We start from the raw sequence: 17,324 nt of genomic DNA on the forward strand, positions 1-17,324 counted from the left end.
CGCAGGTCAGACAGTGAGGCAGGGCAGAGCAAGGCCGTGACCAGGGGCGCCTATGGGCATTTGCTTTCGCTAGCGAGGTCGGAGTCCCTGGGGGATCCTGATACTTACACGAAGGTAGCAGTGCCTGAATGGAAGACGGATAATCTGGCTGGTGGAAGGAAGTGTGAAAAGGCAAAATGTCCTTCTGCTTGGTAGAAAACAAAAGCTACAGGTTTAATGCGGCGCTAAGACGCTATTTCCCTGTCCCCGGAAGAGAGAACAATCGCCTCGTCAGCTGACACTTTTTTGGAAGAGCTGAGCGCTTAGGGTGGGGCCTCAGGACGGCAGGAAACGAGCGCATGCAGCAGAAAACTTAAAAAAAAGCCCTTTATGTTTCCTGAGGTTGACAACATTCACTGTGGTGCTTGTGCTCATCTGACTGTGAATCCAAAATCAAGCGAGGCTCCCGGAGCTCCCAGAAAGCACTGGAAAGACCGAACACACAGCTTTTCTCTCTCCCTGGTCCGTCCCTAAAGCAGGTGGAGGCTCTCACTGGCAACGCCTGTCATCAGGCACAGATGCAAACGGAGTCCACAGAAAAGCAAACTTCAAGCAGGGGGAGAACCGACCAGGCTGAGTCTCAAGAGACTTATTCCTAAAGCTTCTCAGAGGATTCAAAAGACCATTTCGTTTCTAGAATGACCTCTGGGGTAGCGACCTTACTACGGGTCGTAGCAGCACAGACGCGAAAGCTACTCAGGTGAACCCTACAACCACGAGAAGTGCGGTGGCCACCTGTCACCATACAAAATTATTACAATATGATTGACTAGCTTCCCTATGCGGTACTTCCCGTTCCATGACTTACTTATCTTATAACTGGCAGTTGGTTGAGCATTCATAAGGTATATAATTGTCGAATCACTACGTGGTGCCCTTGAAACTAATACAACATTGTAGGTCAACTCTGTTAAAAAAAAAAAAACCAAACCTACAACTGACCCATGTGAATTCCAAACAGACGTTATTTAATTGGACAGCTGCAGTTTTCAAGAAATTTGCACAGATTACCGCTGTCAGATATGCAGTGTGAAAAGCAGTTTTCACACTGGAAAGCTATTTTTTGCATAGTAGGCTTCCCACTGTTTATTGAGTTGCGTATGAGGTAATGCACTTGGCTCCACAGTCCCCTGAATATCGGTTGCAGAACAGGGTTTTGAGGGTGTCATGCCGCAGAGAACCCTACTTTCATTTTTCTAGTAAAGAACTACGGCTGCCCTCCTCGCCACCTCCCAGAGTCGCAAAGAGCTGCACTACCTCCGTGAGAGATGACCCTCCTGTAGGGCTCGATGACCTTCATGTCAATCCGCTGCTCCTGTTCTCCGATCACCACGGTCCTCCACAGCCGGTTGTCCTCCCGCTCCTCCTCCGCCGTATACTCTGGAATGGACTCTGACTCTTGGCCGGAATCTTTGTTAGCTGTGGAACTTTCTGGAAGGGAAGCACAGAGCAGGACTGAGGAGCAAGACTCCACAGCTGAGGCAGTTCCACCACGGGCCATCTCCTGGCAGAGTCAACCTGATGGCACCCTCTGTTTGGCACAGACAGCCCTTATGCAGATGATTACCTTCCTGACCACATAAAAGATACTCAGTGAGGTCTTGTTTATTGACTGACAGAACGACCAAATCCATGCTAAGGCCACGCTGAGGGTGGGGACAGATGCAGGGCTAGAGATGCCCTGTGTTGGTGGGCTACGGGTGGATAGGCTGCTACCAACTCATCCTTGAACATACAGGTTGAAGACCTGTACACTGTCCTCATGGGGTGAAAGTCTACTTATCAGGCACAGGTCATTTTATTTTCCTTGGGCCACGGATCCTCGTGTATCCTGTGTGTTAGGTATCTCGATGATACCACCAGCCTAGACCCTCTCCCCACCCCCCACCCCCCCACGCTAAGACTCTTACAGAGGAGTTGAGCTCCCTTCCCTACTGGGAGTGAAGCTGGGCAGAAATATGGTGTTACTTCCTACGGAGTTTTCAAAATACGCTATGGAAAGATTTCACAGTGAGCAAGAAACAGACAACTCTGTAGACCAGAAATGCTCTGAGACCAAAAAACTCGTAAGACTCCTATTTGTGGGTACATGGGGCAGTACCAAAGCCCGCTGAGCGTTCTTCGGGGGAACATTTACTACACAGTCTCGTGCATCCCCAAACAAGCAACCATGTTAAGTTTTTGAAAGAGCAGCTGTTTCCATTTTTACTTCAACTGTGAGTAGAGTTTAACAATGGTTATTCTCTGTACGTTTCAGTAATTTGAAGATTAAAAAGATTAGTTATAACCTTCACGATGATTCTGTGAGGTACGATCATTCTTATTTTCTCATTCGTGGGAAAAGACCTTTCATTTACATTGTACTTCTATTTATTTTATGGCACTTCGATAATACGAATATTATTCTTATCTACCACGCATCAGGCAGAGGAGTAGGCATAATGGACCTGCCCGCGCAAAAGCTGACTTTGAAGTAATTTGCTATCGCGCTGTACCCTGCACGTGTGACTGTCTCATTCTCTTCATTTTACCACGAGGCTGCGAATTCCTTGGGCCTGGAAATTGTGCGTGAACCACCTTTGTTACTCACTTTCACCAACCAACCCCACGCTTAGCTTTGAAACCTGCCCAGAGCACCCAGTGAAAACTGAGGCCGCTGGGTAAATAGAGGAAAGCTTGGACCAGTTCCTGAAAATACAGGTAATCTGTAAGGGGACCGCAACAAAGCCATCATGTTCTGGAAGATTCCTCAAGACACACTCAAACGTGTCTAATTATCTGTGACTTAGAATTGCAAAATGAAAGCCAGTTGGGAAGCCGTCCCAGCCTTGTCTGCCAACACCAACAGCGACCAGACAGGCAGGCTCACTCTGGCTTCCTCTGCCTTCCCGCCAGTGCCCCTCATCTTACCGAGGACGGAAAGCAGCAACCTTTGGTCGCAGCCCAAGTTCCGCATCACTGGTGCAGATCCATCCATCTGCACTGGACTCCCTGTCTGGACTCCTTTCCTGCTCTCCCTTCCTCTTGGCTGAGGGCCCTTGGACGCTCATCTTAGTTTCCTTCCTGGGACTCTGTTCTCCATCTGGCCTCTGCGCCCTCAGAGCTCTGGGCTCTGATGTGGGCTTGTCTTCAATGTTCCTGTACATGCATGCTCTGCCCTGCAGCGAGCTCACCTTCCACCAGCCCCTCTTTATCCTTGTTTGGGACTCGCTGGCCTGCTCTAGCTTGACCCAGGTGATCAGTGTGGGGTGACTGTTTTGTTTTCTGCATGCTTTGATCGGGCTACCTCGCTTAAAAAACATTGTACGCTGTATTCTTTTTTCTGGTTGGAAAAATAAAATGCTAACACGAGTACAAACAGTACAGACAATCGTCCATGAAAACAGCAATAATCACCAGTCCTGCTCTCACTCATTATTGTTTGCTCTGTATTCTTTTTATTATGCACATGCACACGAGCATACCCCCCACCCTATTTATGATTATTCTATACATTCTACATGCTCTATACATTTTCTTTTATAATGTGCTCGTATCTAATAATATAGCATAGGGTTCTTTGCATCTCAGCGAATATCAAGCCTGCTCATCTTTTTTTTTTTTTAATGTTTATTTCTGGGACAGAGAGAGACACAGCATGAGAGGGGGAGGGGCAGAGAGAGAGGGAGACACAGAATCGGAAGCAGGCTCCAGGCTCTGAGCTGTCAGCACAAAGCCTGACGCGGGGCTCAAACTCACAAACCATGAGATCATGACCTGAGCCGAAGTCGGTTGCTCAACCGACTGAGCCACCCAGGTGCCCTGTAGCCTGCTCATCTTTTTAAAAGCCTATTTATTTATTTTTTTAGTAATCTCTATCCCCAGTGTGGGGCTCAAATTCAAAACCCTGAGATCAAAAGTCACATGCTCCTCCCACTGAGCCAGCCAGGCACCCCTAAACCCTGCTCATTTAATTTTTTTTAAAGTTTATTTATTTATTTTGAGAAAGAGAGAGAGAGCGTGGGGGGGGGGGGGCAGGCAAAGAGGGAAAGAGAGAGAATCCCAAGCAGGCTCTGTGCTGACAACGAGGGGCTCAAACTCACAAACCGTGAGATCATGACCTGAGCCGAAACCAAGAGCCAGATGCTTAACTGAGTGAGCCACCCAGGCGCCCCAAACACTGCTCATTTTAAAAAAGTAGCCCCAGAAGGACGCCTGACTGGTTTAGTCAGTAGAGCCTGTGACTCTTGGTCTCGTGGGCCACACGGGCATGGAGCCTACTTAAAAAACAAAAAAATAATAATAATAAAAATGAAAATAAAGAGTAGCCCTAGGGTATTCCATTTTGCCGATGTCTTTTAGTTTGTCAATCCCACAGTGATAGAACTTTAGTTTTATTCTATTTTGTTGTCATTCTTATAGAGAACTTGCTTCGATAAGTATCTTTGTGCTTATCTTACTTCATTTGTGCACGTGTTGCTGTAAGTTAACTTTCTAGCAGGTGAATGCTGGGTCAGACACTATAAGCACTTGATGTTTTTATGGATATTTTTGTCCTTGAGTGTATCACACCAAAATATATGAGGAGTTGTTTTCCTCCAAAAACTCTGGAGGATATTAAAGTTTTTACCCCTTGACAATTGATGGTGAAACCGGTCTGTTGTTTTTATTTGTATTCCTTTAAGTATTAAAGAAGGTGACACTTTTAAGTGTTTATTAGCTATTTATATTTCTCTTGCTGACAGGGAGGCACCTGTAAGGTCCTTTGCCTCTTGTGGTCCTTACTGATTTGCTGAAGTTCTTTATGTAGAACTTTGTCATGGTTTGCAATTCGTTTCCTGCTTCGGCTTAGCTTTAATTTTTTTTTTAATGTTTATTTATTTTTGAGAGAAAAAGAGAGAGAGTGGGGGAGGGGCAGAGAGAGAGAATCCCAAGCAGGCTCCACACTGTCAGCACTGAGCCCGATATGGGGCTCGAACTCACGAACCCTGAGATCGTGACCTGAACCCAAGTCGGCTGCTTAACTGACTGAGCCACCCAGGCACCCCTGTGCTGAGCTTTTAAATTGATTTTTTTTTTTTCCAAACAGAAACTTAGTATTTTTATATAGTTGAATCTGTTCACATTCGTCTCTACGTTTTTTGGTCCTTGTTTCATAGTAAGAACAGGCACTTCTACCTAAAAGTATGTATGTATACAAATACATAAGACTTTTCCTGCACTTGATGTTTTTAAACAAGCATTATTACTCATTTTGGCATAAAAGTGTGGACCCTTTTATGGAATGCTATCTCTGTTGGCCTCAAAGAATGAGAGCTGGCAAGATGCTGGAGTTCCTTTTCCTTCCCCACCTTTTTCTGGTTGATATAAATGGGCAAAATACATTATTTAACAGCTGGGTGCACAGTACATTCTCAAAGTGTTCATTTCTAAAAGTCAACAGTATAAGCCAGTCAGAAGCGAAGATGGCTTTATTTACTCCCTTGAGTTAGCAATCTCCTCTAGATCCTAATTCCTCCACTTTACTCTAAATTACCATTCTCCCCCCAACCCAAGCCATCATCTTCTGTTTTCAAAAACCTCAGGACTCATTTAACTGGCCCCAGGGCCTCCAAATTTAACTTTTGGCCTGATGCCCTCTTCACTAAGAAATGCTTAGAAATTTTCTTTGTCTCCCTTCCTCAGTAACCAGCTTTTCTCCCCGATGACGGTTGAAGTCAATTAGGCCCCAGGGAGGAACATTTTCCTTTGTCTTTTTTTTTTTTTTTAATTTTTTTTTTTTTAATGTTTATTTATTTTTGAGATGGAGACAGAGCATGAGCAGGTGAGGGTCAGAGAGAGAGAGGGAGACACAGAATCTGAAGCAGGCTCCGGGCTCTGAGCCGTCAGCCCAGAGCCCGACGTGCGGCTCGAACTCACGGACCGTGAGATCATGACCTGAGCCGAAGTCGGGCGCTTCACCGACTGAGCCACCCAAGCGCCCTTTTCCTTTGTCTTTTGAGAGATGACTTGATACACAGGCTCCCGAACGTCCTTTGCTGTACAGACACCGTGGGGGATCCATTGTTGGTGTGTAAAGGGGATCCCCTAGAGGTGGGATTAGCTGTGGCCTCCAGCACGGATGTGTCTCTGGGAACGGGGACCAGCTTTCCACAGTGTGATCAGACACTGATGATGTGCATCACCTTAGCAGACCCTGTTTGAACTTCCTCTCGTTAGAGGAAAGACATCCTGTATAGAGTTGGGAAGTTTTTAAGTAAAGTTCTTTTGGTGACAAAGAGCAGGCAGGAAGTTTGTCTGAAGATAAAACTCAGCATAACGCAAGCGCGGAGAAAATCGTCCTTTCAGACTGCACCATCTGGCACGAGGTGGCTTGTGGGTAAAACAAGATTAACACTTGTTTTAGTCGTGAGTAGTTTAGGTGTGGAGTTAAAACACGGAACTGATTTTACAAGATGGTCACCTGCAGGCTTTGATTATCTGCAAAAAATGTTGGAGCACCTTATTCAGACCAAAACTGGCTGTTGTTAGGGGTGAGTTTTGGGAAAAGGGAGCTCAGGTGAGGTCACTAAACATGACGTAGGAGCCTAGGAGGAAAATAATACAAAAAGCATGCGAATGTTTCTTACAACATTCTTATCCGAAGTATTCAGGCTAAAATTCTTGATCATTTTTCCATTTCTTGTATGAAATGCTTTTGCTGAGACCTGAATTACGGTAAAAAATAACTAGGGTGAGTTTGGAAAGCAGAAATAGTTCATATTTCTCACCTTCAGATATTTTTGTTTTAACTTTTTTTTTCATGTTTATTTTTGACAGAGAGAGACAGACAGAGCATGGGGGGGCACAGAGAGAGGGAGACACAGAATCTGAAACAGGTTCCAGGCTCTGAGCTGTCAGCACAGAGCCCAACGCGGGGCTCGAACCCATGAGCTGTGAGATCATGACCTCAGCCGAAGTCGGATGCTCAACCGACTGAGCCACCCAGGCGCCCCAACCTTAGGATATTTTTAAGTTTCGAGAATTAATATAACAAAGCATGTTTCTAATAACAAGGCTCAGCTCTCCCTTATTCTGAAAGACTGACCTCCTAACCCCCTCAGCATCTTCGTATGTTTAGTATCTTTGGCACTTGTAAATATCAAAGGAAGTCAAGCTCAATTCTATCAGTCCTTCAAATGATATTTTCCGACCCCACGGACACAATTATTAAAGAAAATTTTATAGCAGTGGAGGCCAGTTTAATGTTTTTTGACAGTGAGATTCACAAGTGTTTCATAAGTAAAACCACAACGTGGGCAAAAAATCTTCCAGGAATATTTGGTTATCAGCTACAGAATAAAACAGGCAAATGGCAGGAGAGTTCTTCAAGGGCTGGGTAAGGTTAAGAGCCCTGGAGTCATGAAAATGGCTGGATACAAAGACATGTAAATAAATGGAAGGGTAGGTTACCAGGCTTGGCTTTGCGTGTGTCAGCCTCATCTAGTGAAAGACCCCCTCTTATTCACAGTCAATATATTATGGAGAAGCAGCATGGCCCAAAAGTCATGGACAACACCTCCGGGTTCGAATGCTGGCTCTGACATTTACCAGCTATCTGACCTCAGGTAAGTTGTTAAGCTATCTGTGCCTCCGTGTTCTCATCCTAAAATGGGGCAAACATGATACCTACCCATACAGCGGACATTCCCGGGGCTGAGGGTTAAAATACTTAACATATATAAATGCTTAATATTTATAAAATACTTAATATTTATAAAGCACCTAGCGCAAATGCTGGCACATGGTAAGCACTACGAAAGGGTTCATTAAGTGAATCACTCACCAAACATCTTGAAACACTGTTGCCTTCAAAACTCCAACTGTGTTTAGAACGCATACACTTGGTTCAAAATGCAAGAGACCCACAAACATGCAGCTTTCAGGCATTTACTTTGTAAGCTGGAACTTTAATGTCGTCCTCTCTTACACAGTCTGTTATCTATATCTGCAGGTTTATAAAACAAAGCTCTTCAGATGGCTTTCTGTGTTTTCAACGTTTCACGTTCTTGTTTGTTTAAAACAGGGCCCGGATATACATCTTATATTTGAAAATCAAAGAGGGCTTTAAAAGTCAACTTACATTAAAATTCTGTCCTTTGAATTTAAGACCTAAATGTAGGGTTGTGGTTGGTAAACTGGTTCTTTCAACAAAACATTGTCAGCTGAATACAAGGAAACGATGTCAGCAAGTGACAGCTTTAATTACCAGCTTTTTCAGCCACCGCCACTTTGCTTAGCACTTTTGCTATTTATAAAAATAAAAGGTTCAGATGTGGTGTGGCACGGAGCTCCACGACAACAGGGAGGTACAGGGGGAGAGAGGGAGGGACCAGCTCACGCCCCAGCTGTCTTCTGTGGGATTTGAGTCAAGGCGTGACTCTTACAACGTGGGCATCTCTCAGCAGGAACAGGGCTGGGGCGGCTGGGGGAGGCTGGGGTGGGCAGAGTAGCTGGGGATCAGTCTCTGACACGGTAGCAAAGAACATGAACTCAAGCCCTTTCACCTTCCATTTGTGTATTTCTACTTACAGAGTCAAACACCCAGATAACTACAGCAATGCGAGAACACAGTACCAATGCAATATAAAATCGCTATTTACACATCAGGAACTACAGTACAAGTAGTTTGGCCAGTTTTTTTTTTTTTTAACTTGAGGAAATAAAGCCTTATCCTTTGTGAAGGCAGGGTCTGAATCTGTGCTCGTCATGGTAGGAGTCCCAGGGCCTCAGTGATCATTGATTGAATTACTCAACTAATTTGATGAATTTCCTAATTACGTTCTCTTACAAATGATGCTGCTGGAATTAGCACGGCCGTAGGCATCAGGGCATCATTCCATTGTGCTGTTTCCTTTTTGACGGTAATAGTTTTCATAATGTAGTAGCTGTGGCCAGGATACTCTCACTCTGAATTTCAAATATTATAAACGCCACCCTGTAAAGCAGAAACTGTGGAATGCCATTTTATAAAGCAAGTGCTTTGTGTTTGTATATTTCTTAACCCGATTTTACTGAGCAAGAGAAGGAACGACATGAGACTGAGATTCCTATCAGGAATGTCGGTGTTTGAGCCACCAACTTTTACTTTTCTTCCTTTTTATTCTTCTCCCATCACCCCCAGGTCATCCCTCCCTCCTTCCTGCTTTACTGGACGTATAGCAACAAACCTAATAAAGTCCCTGCCTCTGCAGAGCAGACTATGCAACCCGATAGTTAAATGATAGGTTTTAATTACTGACACGGAAAATAAAATAAGCAGAGGGGTTGGGGCGCCTGGGTGGCTCAGTCGATGAAGCATCCGACTTCGGCTTAGGTCATGATCTCACCGTCAGTGGGTTCGAGCCCCGCATCGGGCTCTGTGCTGACAGCTCAGAGCCTGGAGCCTGCTTCGGATTCTGTGTCTGCCTGTCTCTCTGCCCCTCCCCTGCTCACGCTCTCTTTCTCTCTCTCAAAAATAAATAAACATTAAAAAAAATTTTTTTTAAATAAGTAGAGGGATAGAAAGTGACTGGGTGTGGGGGGGGGGGTGGGTGGGTGTGGGAGGCGCCTTTGATTATAGAGGTCAAGGAAGGTCTCTGATGGCAACTGATTAAGATCTGAATAAAGAGAAGAAGCCAGCTATGGAAGGGACTTCAAGGAAGAACATTCCAGATAGTGGGCGCTTGTACAAAGAAACTAGTAAGCTCTAATTTCTCTGCTTCTGCAAACCCAGCCCTAATTTTCTTATAACGCAGCATGTAATAGTGTTCTCACAACCCCAGTGCCTAGCACAAGGCCTGCCGAGAACAAGCATTTAACAAAGGAGCAATGGCTGTGTACAACCTCTGTGAACCATCCTGTGCTATCACGCTCTAAACTGTCGATCACAGCCGCCTATGACCTGAGATGCAAAGAGAAGATTCTAGAAACCACAGAAAGGAGCCACCAGCAACCAAATGGGACATCTGTTCCTCGTGCCACTTAAATAATCTTTCATTTCTCACGTAACTTTGGCCTTGACAACTTGGCAACTTACCGTGCCCAGTGTACTCAAAAGAATCTGCTTCATCAGGGGTATCAAGTTCATCCACATTGATATCGATTTCATCTGGGCTGTCCAGGTTATCATCAGAGAGAATAGACCCTTCACTTTGTTGGTCCAGAGAAAGATTGATATTTGGGGCAGTGAGTTTGATCCTGCGAGGAGGAGTGTCGTTAAGATCCAGAGAATTGGGAGGTTCTAAAGAGGAAAAAAAATAGCAACATCAAGTACTAGACTGTATACGCGGCTGCCAACAGTGGGTGGGCCCCAGTGAAAAACATTTTTAAGGCCCTTAAGCAAAGGCACACCTGCTAAAAATCCTTATATGCCATTGACATCCCTTTCTTGACCAGCGGGCCTCAGGACTGGGCTTATCCCAGCCACATCAGCCCTGGCCACATAAACATAAAAAGCGGGAGCCAGTTTTCAGAACTATCCTGTTTAGGTGGAAGAACCTGACACTGACGTAACGTTGAACTGAATTTTTATGATGCATAAGAAAAACAGCTAAGCTTACATAGATCTCATAATGGTTCGTGCAGACATCACTCCTATGGAATAAAGGCTATGAACTTTACTTATTCATCTATTATGTTCATAGTTACTCCTCAAATACTTCTCTTCAGTTCCTGACAACTCTGGGTATGATCTGTAGTCATCTTGGTATACCTCTCAATTCTAGAATTCTAACTCGGCTCTTGTCCTAAGGGAGGTGACACTGTTTCTTTTTCATTAAATTTTTTCCTCTGTATAGACCATCACCCAAACTGTGTTCCATGTAATGTTTTTATGTATTATACTTGAAGAAAGCTTCTATTGGCCGATAAGTTTGAAAAACACTGGGTTTCTGTATTGTAGGAATTCTCCGAGCAGTGTTCTCCAAAAGAATGTTTTGTGATGAGGGGTTCCATGTAGCTATTGAGCACCTGCAATGAATCCAGTGCAACTGAAGAACTGAACTTTCCACATTTATCTTAAGTTTTCATTAATTTAAATAGCCACATGTAGCTAACTGCTACCATATAGGACAACCATAGCCTTAATGCCTGTGTTATTCAAAGTGCATTGTGAACCTTCAAGAGCGGTGTAGACATACGGTGGCTATTAGGCTTATTTGACCATAGACGGAACATTTAAAAATCATTATGTCCCATGACTAGTATCTTGAAAAATGCCCTATTAAATACTGGGACAGAAAAAAAAAAAATGACTTGCTTTTTTCTTGTTCCATTCTAGGCTTGGCCGATAACATCAGGGCTCAGGATCTTGGTACGATCCTGGAGCTGGTACGGTGCAAAGGGTGACCTCAGTACGAAGCGTGAGTAGGAGGCAACTGGAAATTTAAAATTCTCTTTGGATATGCCGTGAGTTATACACCTGTGGTGTGTAAGGGCTTTTCGTTTGTCTGTTTCAGCACTCAGGATACCGAGCTTTCTTGACATCACATTTTCAATTGTACACATTCTGACAGTCAAGTGCAAATATGGTGAGCCTCGGTGCGAGCTAGGATTTGGTATGATGATATAGGGTAGCTACTTATCCCAGGAACTGAAAACACTGGCAGTTCCAGCTGTGGCCCAGGAGGGAAAAGGCGGCCCCCACGAGGCAGCATCGGTATTCACGTCAACCCTGAAATTAACCAAATCGAGCCTACCACCCTCCTCGCACATTTTTTTTTTTTCTCTCTCTCTCTCCCTTCACTTTTATCACGGAAGTCACAAGTTGGATGCCTAGGGAATGGTTCTCTCACTGAATATGGCAGTGTTGGGATACAGAACACCCCTGAAGGAAATGAAGAAATGCTCCTCTCACCCGGCCTCATGTCTGCAGCACTGGGACTCAGCATTCCGTCCTCCAGGGGGACGTCCATGCCTACATCCTCTGACAGCAGTCTGAAAAAGAGCAAAGCAGAGCATGTAAACAATCGTATGGGATTTATCTTTCTCTGAAAGGACAGCCCAGAGATCCCAGGATGACATTTTCACCTCCCTTAGAATAACCTCCAAGGTATGTGCGCCAAGGCTAGTGTAAGTGGCCCCATTGAGAATTAAGACTTTCTGCGACTAAGACCCATGGAGGACTAAGACCCATGGAGACCAGTTTTATTCTGTGCACATAGTAAGCCATTTCTCCTACCAACTCGTGTAAGTAAGCACACACCACAGGAGGAAAAAAAACAAAATCAGAAACAGGAAAAGCAAATAACTAATAAAATATACTTCAGGTGGGCGTTTCATACTTCCTCAACAACAGAGGCAACATCTGTGCTTTGGAGTCAAGACAGGCCCGACTTCGTACAGCTCTCTTCCTGTGTGTAAATCTGAGCATATTAAATTGCTGTTGGGCAGAGAAAGCATACTCCGCTGCTCTCTCTTTATCAGGACATTAGGGATATACCCCCTACCTCGTTGAGTTGCTGAAAAGTTAAGCAATCAATGTGAAGTGCCTAACGTTCCTGTGAAGGTACCAACTGATGTTATTTCCTATCCTTCTTTGAATATTTAAAGATTCACCGTGAATTACATGTTGGTGAAGGCAGTTCTGGTAATGAGCTATTATCTCTTCTCTCTAAACGGTATTGAGGCCAGGACTGCTTATATGTAAGCCCAGGGTAGGAGAATAGGAAAATGCTGGAGAAAATTGTGACAAATGCATATGCTCTCATAGGACTACTGTTCATAGTGAATCCCCTTTGACTTATTTTTACCTCCTGTCCCTTGTTCAGTATATCCCCATTGGTCGTGATAATATGTTTTTCTTCTTATTTTTTTTTTAATTTTTTTATGTTTATTTGTTTTTGAAAAAAGGAGACACACTGTGAGTGGGGGAGGAACGGAGAGAGAGTAAGACACAGAATCCGAAGCAGGCTCCAGGCTCGGAGCTGTCAGCACAGAGCCCACCGCAGGACTCGAACTCACGAGCTGTGAGATCATGACCTGAGCCAAAGTCAGACGCTCAACCGACTGAGCCACCCAGGTGCCCCAATACATTGTTCTTCTTGATGCCTTCCATGTAACTTCACTCATCTGGGGTTAGTCCTTGTGATGGAGACACTAATCTAAATTTAAGCGTGATAAACCTTTGTGTTAGCATTCTAAATTTAATCCCTCCCTGTTACTGACACTTTTCTCCACTTGAATCTGTGTCTACTAAATTTGGAATCTGCTTACCTGGATGATTAACTTCTCCAGGACCCAAGTCAAACTTCTTCTTGTCAGTAAAGCACCATGATAAAAACAAAATTCTACGTCTCTAATGATTACTGTACTTGCTTCATTTATTCAAAAGTATGTAGTGAATATCGACTATGTGCTGAGGATACAGAGGAACAGAACAGATGAGCCTCATTCCTGCGGAGATGGGACGATGGGGTGAAAATAGTGACTATCACCAATAATTCAGTGCTGCTCTCTGAGACAAGTGAATGTCCATGCGTTTGCCCATCAACCCCAAAGAGCCCTTCAAAGACACAATGTCGGGGAGTTTCTATCTCCATACGCTTGCTGAGGCTTCTATCCTGTGTCTTCTGCAAAACGAATTCCTGCACCCTGGCAGAAAGACAGTGAGCAAGAGGTTGGTATGGGAGTCAAAGGCAATAATATGTTGGCAGGAACAAGGAAAATAGTGTCAAACAGAGACACCGTACTGGGTGGCCGCAAACCAACTGTCCAGCAATAGAGGGGGTCGGGGGGTGAGCAAAGAGAAGGCCTGTGCCAGACCCCAGGTTTGAAAGTCCTGGGACCCAGCGGGATGGTTTTCCATGATGGTGGAGCTTTTCAGATTTCCTTACCACGATCCCCTGTTATGTGAAGTAATCTGTATGTGTTCTCCTTGACATGCACCCTGTAGTATCTGTAAATTGCTATTTAAGAGCAATTGGATTCCAATCTCAGTTCTATCACTCACTGTGTGTCATATGACAAATTATCTAATCTTTCTGTTCCTCTATTTCGACACCAATAAAAGAGGGAGAAGGCACGATGCCAAAAAAGTAACCCGAAAAGGGAAAAAACGTGATCCGTTATTATTGTTGTTCTTTCTATCATCTATTATGACTGCCTTCTCTATTGGCCTGGAAGCTTCATGGGACAGGAACCACGTCTGTCTCTACTGTTATGTCTCCAGCACTTGGTAGAAGTCAATACCCGATAAATATGCGTTGAATTACTGAGCTTGAAATTACCTAAATGCACATGTACGTTATTTCCTCTAGTCTTCTATGAGTCAATCTTAAAAAAAAAAAAAAAAAAAAAAAGACATCATAGCTGTACCTATTTCATAGAGCACACAAAGGTGCACATAAGGGTACTTGGCCTTAGCCCAAAAATAAATATGAGGGCTTTAAAATAGGTAGATAGTATCAGTCTCAAATTTTTGTAGGTTTTATTTGCGGCAACATGGATGAGCACAGAGGGTATCGTGCTAAGTGAAATCAGCCAGAGAAAGACAAATACCATATGATCTCACTTATCTTAAAAATCAGCCCACCAACCAACCAACCAAACAAAACCAACAAAAATCACAAACAGACCCACAAATACACAGAACACCCTGGTGATTGCCAGAGGGGAGGGAATGGGGGATGGGCAAAACTCATGAAGGGGAGTGGGAGACACAGGCTTCCGGTTATGGAAAGAGTAAGTCACGGGGATGAAAGGTACAGCACAGGGAATATAACGGTGTTGTAACAGTGACCGATGGCAGCTACACTTGTGAGCACAGCACAACATACACAGGTGTCAAATCACTATGCTGTGCACCTGAAATGAATGGAACACTGTGTGTCAACTATGCTTCAATAAATAAAATAGTTTTGTAGGTTTTCTTAATGTTTGTAAGTTATGGGAAACATCCAGGGAATAACTTTAAGAGTCCCAGATCTGAAGGTATAGTTCTGGATTTTAATTCTCCATTAGTATTGACAAACTGATAGGCCCTGAGAAAACTGTCCAACCACCTTTGTGATTTTAAATCGTGATTATAATAAATACCTAATATCCCAGGGACTATGGAGAATAAATATAATACACATATGAGTACTCTGTAAATTAGCATTGACTAAGTTTAACGTATTACATTCCCTCATTTTAGACATAATATTTGTGATTTAATTGAAGTATGTGCCATTGTTGGACAAAATACAATTAAGGTTGGGTATTAACCCAGGCGAGAGAAAATTTCAGTATGACATAAATCTCCATAGACTCCATTAGTGCTCTGAACTCACTGACGTTAGTGAATAGAGCCTTTGTCTCTCAATACTTTTTGGCAACACAGAGCAGGGATCCTGTTAAGAAGGTGCTAGAAGGCCAGCAGTAGCATGCAGAGGGAGAAGGGAAAACTGAAGGTTGTAGTCAGGGGTGATCAGAAAAGAGGGACTCTCAGACCATGGCTATTACAGAAGGCCATAGGGTCATTTTAGGAAACCATGGGGACAGAGAAGGAAAGTTGAACCAAAATAGCCTAGAGGCAAAAACCTGAAAGAAACACTAGTTGTGTTCATTGTAAATACTTCAACCACATTCATGCCTTGGATCTGTAAATATTTATAGAAATGACGTGGCCAACCAGAGTAGCTGGCAGTTGAGCAAGACAGACTTAAGATCAATAGTGGATGCCTCTCGGGATCTATTGGGTAACAAATCTGTTCAGCGTGAAGGTAAATATTTTTCCTCATCCATCCATAGCCATACTCAATTTGGGGTATTCTGTCTACAGAATGGAGTTACCAAAGAGGCTGAGGGAATTGTAAAATACAAGTGGGACTCTACTATGGCCGACGTCTCAAACAGATGCTCAGCTCCACGTCTCCATCTAGAGGATGGATCCAAGACTGTTTGTTTGCTGGGTGGTTTTCTACTCGTTACTGCTCTCCACCAAATATTTCTGGCTCTTGGCCTTCTGGGCACATGGTAAAATTGGACTTTCCTGCTCTCCTTCGAAATTAGGGTGGTCAGGTGATTTGCTCCGACAAAGGGAATGAGACCAGAAGTGGTAGGTGTCACTTCTGGGCAGAAGAATTAGGTAGGAGCCAGTGCGTAGGTATCATGGGCTGCTTCCCTTCTTGGTGGTTGAGCTGGGACTCTGTCAGGTTGTGGCCAAATGGCTATGAGGAGCAGAGACCCCCACTAAAGCTCACGGACTATGTAAAGAAGAAAGGAATTTTTGTTGTGGTTTGCCCGAAGATGTTGAGTTTCTTTGTTACCACATCCTAATCCAGCCCATTCTGACTAGTACAGCTGGCCTTTATTATTCATTTTGAAGGGAGTATCTGACTCTCACTCTGCCCTAATTTGGGAATTCCATTTCCCACCTTCTCAACCTAGGCTCATGTGGACGATATACACCTTGTCTGGGTTAGTCACACACAAAAGAATATTTTTAATGTTCAGAAGGGCATCAAATGCTTTCGGCTATTTTTTAAACTCGAGTATTTCTATATCATCTTGATGGTTTTTCCATCTAGCGCCTGTTAATTTGCTTAATGCTTTTCTTTAAATTGACTTACGTTAGTTAAGTAAATTTATTTTGAAAGGAAGGTTTGTATCAGGTATATATGGAAACTTAGTGTCACTTGCCTAAAATTGTCACATAAGTGAAATATAATAAAAACAAAATGATGCTATTAAATTCAAGGTAGAAACCCCAAGGCTTTCACTCAAGACTTTCACTCTGTTAGAAAAAAAAAAAGACTAGTGTCCTGAAAAGTATAGCCCTGTATCATTATAAATACAAAGACATGCTGTATGAGATAAAGCAACAAAAAAGTAATTAATACATTTCCAAACTTGAAAGAAACCAAGGGAAATCCCCAGGTGACAGAAACAGAGTTACTCCAGAAAGCTGATGGGAAAGTAGCCCACAGGATTTTGGACTGGACACAGGCTTTAGGGCTCCCCAGGAGAAGTGACCTCCAGGTGCTGGAAGAAAGGCCTAGATCAGAACTTCTAAAGAAAGCGGTGGACCTTAAAGAACGGCTCCCTTACCGAAAAGGGGATGAGAGGAAACTCTAGTCTCTGGCCTTGGAAAGCAAGTCTGCCTGGAATCTTGGATGGAAAATGAGAAGCAATCTGTAAGAATTAGGCATGCACTTGTATGCCGAGCATGTTTCAATTTATATTACCCGAATGATGTAGGTAACCCAAGTCAAGAGATTAAAATTAAATCTCATCTCTCCGAAAGATGAGCTCACACCAAAAAAACCCCAAAGCCAAAAAACTCAAACTACAAACTACACAAGGGA

General features: G+C 43.7%; 1 protein-coding gene across 3 annotated transcripts in view; it reads right to left on the reverse strand.

The window, feature by feature from the left end:
* The window catches only part of PRUNE2 (prune homolog 2 with BCH domain), a 270,665-nt gene that overhangs the window by 26,099 nt on the left and 227,242 nt on the right, over positions 1–17,324 (reverse strand). For all 3 annotated transcript variants that reach the window (XM_049633842.1, XM_049633851.1, XM_049633832.1), the window contains exons 10-12: positions 11,894–11,973; positions 10,076–10,279; positions 1,297–1,470 (exon numbers count right to left, since the gene is read on the reverse strand). In XM_049633842.1, the coding sequence (XP_049489799.1) occupies positions 1,297–1,470; positions 10,076–10,279; positions 11,894–11,973 (458 nt within the window). The remainder of the gene's footprint in view (positions 1–1,296; positions 1,471–10,075; positions 10,280–11,893; positions 11,974–17,324) is intronic.

The sequence above is a fragment of the Panthera uncia genome, chromosome D4 (assembly GCF_023721935.1).
Source record: "Panthera uncia isolate 11264 chromosome D4, Puncia_PCG_1.0, whole genome shotgun sequence".
Taxonomy (NCBI): Eukaryota; Metazoa; Chordata; class Mammalia; order Carnivora; family Felidae; genus Panthera; species Panthera uncia.